Source organism: Zeus faber, assembly GCF_960531495.2.
Source record: "Zeus faber genome assembly, chromosome: 12".
In the NCBI taxonomy this organism is placed as follows: Eukaryota; Metazoa; Chordata; class Actinopteri; order Zeiformes; family Zeidae; genus Zeus; species Zeus faber.
This window is the reverse complement of record NC_137196.1, coordinates 15641379-15646059: the sequence shown is the minus strand read 5'-3', so window position 1 is coordinate 15646059 and position 4681 is coordinate 15641379. Positions and strand designations below refer to the sequence as shown.

General features: G+C 44.5%; 1 protein-coding gene across 1 annotated transcript in view; it reads right to left on the bottom strand.

Annotated features, from left to right (window-relative positions):
- Positions 1–4363: 4363 nt before the first annotated feature.
- klhl14 (kelch-like family member 14) overlaps positions 4364–4681 on the bottom strand; it is a gene marked incomplete at both ends in the record, with an annotated part of 13557 nt that continues 13239 nt past the window's right edge. Inside the window, one exon of the mRNA XM_080010572.1 lies at positions 4364–4504. Coding sequence (XP_079866698.1) covers positions 4364–4504 — 141 coding nt within the window. The remainder of the gene's footprint in view (positions 4505–4681) is intronic.

The following is a 4681-nucleotide window of genomic DNA, read 5'->3' as shown; positions in this document are numbered from 1 at the left end:
TCCTGACGTCACCAAGTCTAATGTCTGGATAACGAATTAATTAGTAGAAATAGAAGAGAATTAGTATAAAATTAGACATTTTTTTCGCCCCATGTCTACGTTTTGCTTTTTACAGTTTGACTTCCAGGCACTAGCGAGGTTTTTAATCCAGTCATTCATTTATTTTTCAAGATGTTGTTTCCCATCATTTATCACACCACCAATTTGCTAAACGCTTTCCTTTGGAGAAACCCACCGCTCTGTGGTCTGAAGCTGCAAGAACGAAACAAACAAACGACAGCAACAACAACAACAAAAGACACGTTAAGTCTCCTTTATGACGACGAGAAGTTCACAGTGCAGTCAGACTGTCCCTGTTATGCCGGGGAAAACATTTACAAAGCTTTTTTTAGGGTGACACTGACGCAAATCAGTTATTTGGGCAGCGACCATTAAGCGACTAGAAACAGGAGGTTATAAATGATGGGACCAACATTTTAATGGCCAACCTATCTTAATCATGGATTGATTGATTGATTGACTGACTGATTGATTGACTGACTGATTGATTGAATGATAGGTTGACTGATGGATTGATCGATTAGTTGATTGATTGATGGATTGATTGATTGATTGATTGATTGAGGGAAAAACGCTTTACTGAAAGCCACATCACTCTAGTTCCCACCATGCATGGATTTTTTTCAGCTGTCGTCATAATCTATATTTTGCTGTTTTATGAACTCTTACGTTTAATGATGAATCTTTGAATTTGTCCCTGTTCTCATAATGGAGGACAGCAAAGTCGATTCATGAGAGGTGTGTGCAAGGGCTGTAGCCCTGGTGTACCGCCAACACAGATAAATGTCAAATTCCTCTTAGCCTTTATATTTTGGAAAGATATTAAAGGTTGCATTCCCTTCTCTTTCCTTTAAACACTTACATCACTATTAACAATTTGTTATTCGCCCAATTGATCTTGAGTGATCTCGGGGCTCGAATTTTTATTGACATTTTTTTGAACCCTCGCACCTTAAGAGAAGGGCTGACCCTCAATGCACACCTTGGGAAAAAAAACGAGAGGGGAATTCGCCCTCTCCACCCGGGCGTCTCCACGCGCTTCTTCTAACAAAGAGAAAAAACCCGAAGGCGCTGAAAGAGGAGGCTTCCATTAGCCGTCCTGCGGAGAGAGCGAGACCCTGAGAGCGCGGTGCTGCGGGTGCCAAGGCGAGGTTAGGAAGCAACCTCTAAGAGCCCGGCGAGCACTTAGGCACGCTTATTCTGCAACGTGTGATTTGCCGTCAACCCCGGTGGTCCGCATGCGGGAAGGCGGGGAGGGAGCCGTCTTCAGTAATGGCGAGCAGATTGTAACCCAAAAGGAAGTGGACGGGGGGCGTTCTCATCAGAGGGCTCGGTCATCATGGCAACGGAGGAGAGAGGGAGAGACAGAGAGGGGGGAGGGCGGGGGATGACAGTGCCTCACAGGTGAGCCAGGAGGAGATAAATGAGGAGGAACCGGGAGACACGCGCCAGGACAAAAAAGCAGGTGCGGGGAAGAGGAGACGGCTCCCCGGGGAGGGGAGTTCTAAAAACAGATGACAGCCTCTTTTCACCCTGATGACTTTTTCAACCGAGGCATCCTCATCCCAAATAGGGCTCGGCACAGGCACTGGCTGGATCGGCACAGAGGTCTCCCCTCAGGGCGGGAGAAAAGAAATCAGATGTGTTTGTCGCGAGGAGCTGACAGTTTAACCGTCTTATTTTTTTTTGGGGGGGGGGGGGGGGTTATGCTCTGTTATGAATCTCCTAATCTTTTTTTTTTTTTTTTTTTTTAATCCTTATTTTCAGACGCTCAGAGAGTGAAGGGGAAGCTCGTGAGATGTCCCGTTTTAAGGGGTGTTGGAATCGAGGAAGTCGCGTGCCGAGAGGTGGCGAGGGCCGAAAGGGACGAAAAGTCATTTTTGACTCCTGCTCTTGTATCATTTCTTCTGGACGGATGGATGTGATGGGTTATTAATCTTCCGCTGACATTTTTCCGTGATTTATTTATCGACAGTTTCCCCAAATTGTACCATAGCATTACGCGCCGACAGAGAAGCGAAGATTGCCGGCAACCTGTTGCCATGTAGCGTACAAAACCTGCCAATTTAATGTAGTTTGTCTTCCGGCGGTGAGGGGTGACCCGCACGAATCAACACGTCTTACATCCCCTCATTGGGTTCCTTTGCCGTTATAGATCGAGCCGGAGTTGACTTTCGAGCTCGCAGTCCAATCAATAGCTGCTGCAGCGGTCGCTCCAGACGACATTGTTAACGCCCTTGACGCCAGCATCGTGCCGCGCTCTTCCTTTGTCGATCGGAGGCCTTTGAGGCCTTCTTAAATCGCTCACTTTAGGTAGGTGTGGCGCTGCGGTGTTACCGGCCACTTTACCGCTTCGCGTCTAAATGCCGTCTCCTTTTCCAACGCCGCGTTGCGACCGCTGAAGACGCCGTCTTTCGCGCAAACGATCCAAGTCAGGCCTTCTCCATGTTTTAATGTTTTCTATTATAGAAACACTTGTTTTTTTTTACATACACATCATCGCACACCAATAGAAATATTCATCACATTAGCACTTATTTTGCTCTTCAAGGGTCAGTATTAGACTGGTAGACGACCTGTTGAAGTATGTTGTCTCAAGCATATACACAAGAAAAGGGGAGATAGAAATAACCTTAAATGTTTATTTATCCCATTTTTATATATTTTTATGTAAATATATGAAATACCATTGAATGAAGGAAATAAAATATTGCTTTGAATAACTTCTGAAGTCCCCTTGATAGTGGGAAAATCATTACCTTTGGACGACACTTAATTTCCCTCTTACACTGTAACCGAAATCCCAAATGCAAGTTTGTGCTCAGAGATTTAAAGGTGTAACCAAAAAAAGTCTCGGCATAATGTTTTTTTATTTTAGTTTGCCGGAGACTTTTCCCGCAGTGTCCCGGCGCGAGTTACCAATGAGACAAAACAATGTCGCGTTTTGTGGATAAAGCGCCAAAAACAAAATCAACCCAGAGTCAAGAATCAAGAGTCAATTTATTTCTGTTTTTTTTGAAATGCAAAGGACATAACAGGATTTGAGAATAAATCCAAAGTTGTGCACAAAAATGTTCCACTGCAAGCGATTATGTACAAGAATGAGAATCGACAAACTTTACAGAATTAAACAAGTACTGCATAAATAATCAGAATCAACTTTTGGGAAGCGTATAGTGTAAAGTGTAAACTCTGTCGTAGAGTTCACTTGTGCAGCAGATTAACATTACACCAATTAACATTTTAGTGAATCTGGTTAACTGAATTAAACTTCACTATTAGTGCATCAAGGACCGACGTTTTGATTTTAGGCGATTCTCTTTTTTTTTTTTTTTTTTTTTTCTCTCCACATGTGGATCTTTCAAATCCAGTCGAAGGAATGCTTCGCAGCCTGTTTGAACATCAACTCGTAAAAGTACGACAAATAAAAAATAATGCCCGTTTTTTTCACCCAAACACGCTACACGTTCACAACGGATAGCAGTCCAAAACAAGTTGATTGTACGATTATCGGAGTTCCCCCGTCATTTACATTGGTGCCGTCGCGATGAATATTCAGACCCGATCCTCAATTGTCTTTGCTCGCGGCGCCGCATGTTCATATATCTGTCGCAAACCACCCGAAAGACGACTGATCCGCACAAGTGGATCGTCAGAATTTTGGCTTGACCGCAGGTGTGGTTCAACGTCGGGGCTGGGCGAGATCGTCCTCAGTCCATCTCACGTCACAGCGAGCGGATCTTTTTCCGTGATAAACGTCTTTATTTATCAGATTTTGATCGTCGCTTTTTCAGTCGCTCACCCGCAGCGCCGGCTCCCACTTCAGTTTTGGGATCCGTCGCTTCCCTCCTTAATGCCTTTGATCGATGCTTCTACTGGTTACGTGATACAATGGACATTTAAAAAGCTAGAATGCAGTTCAGTTCAACACTATGCGTGCGGTAGAAGAGAAGCCAAAAAACACTTAGTACCAATTTCTAAACAAAATCCTGATATGAAAAGTGAACTTTTTTTTTTCTTTCCTCAGAAGTTCAACACAGATGACTTTAAATACATGGTTTTACATGGGGTATTTTTCCAACCATCCGTTGGGGATGCCTGGTGGGGTGGGGGGTTGGGGGGTGGGGGTGGGGGGTTAACCAAAGTGCTCTGGTCAAGCTGGTAAAAAAATAATCTGTACACACCGACGCGACCGCCTCGATCGGAAGGTTCGTCGCAGAAAGTGTTTTCGCTTTTATAGGCGGTCCTCGCCCGCCTCCGGCGCCGCCTCTGCCCTGTGGCCAGCCGTCCGTTTGGTTAGTTGTCATTTGTTAAAGGGGAGGCACACGGGCAGCACCACCGTGGAGCAGGCGGGCCCCGCCAAGGGCTCGGCCACCTCCCCCTCCAGCTCCGTCCATGTGCCTTTCTCTGGGCTGTAGCAGATGGTGGATGACTTGTAGGCGCCCTGGAAAGACATGCTTGGGAGTTAGTTTATTTTATTTTCTTTATTTTCGTTTTTGGGGAAAAATGTAAATAAAAAAAATACATAAAAAAATAAAAAAAATTCATTCCATCCTTCTTTCCTTTTTTTATACAGTAAAGTTTATATGTACAGTATATATCGTTTATATATATAAATAGG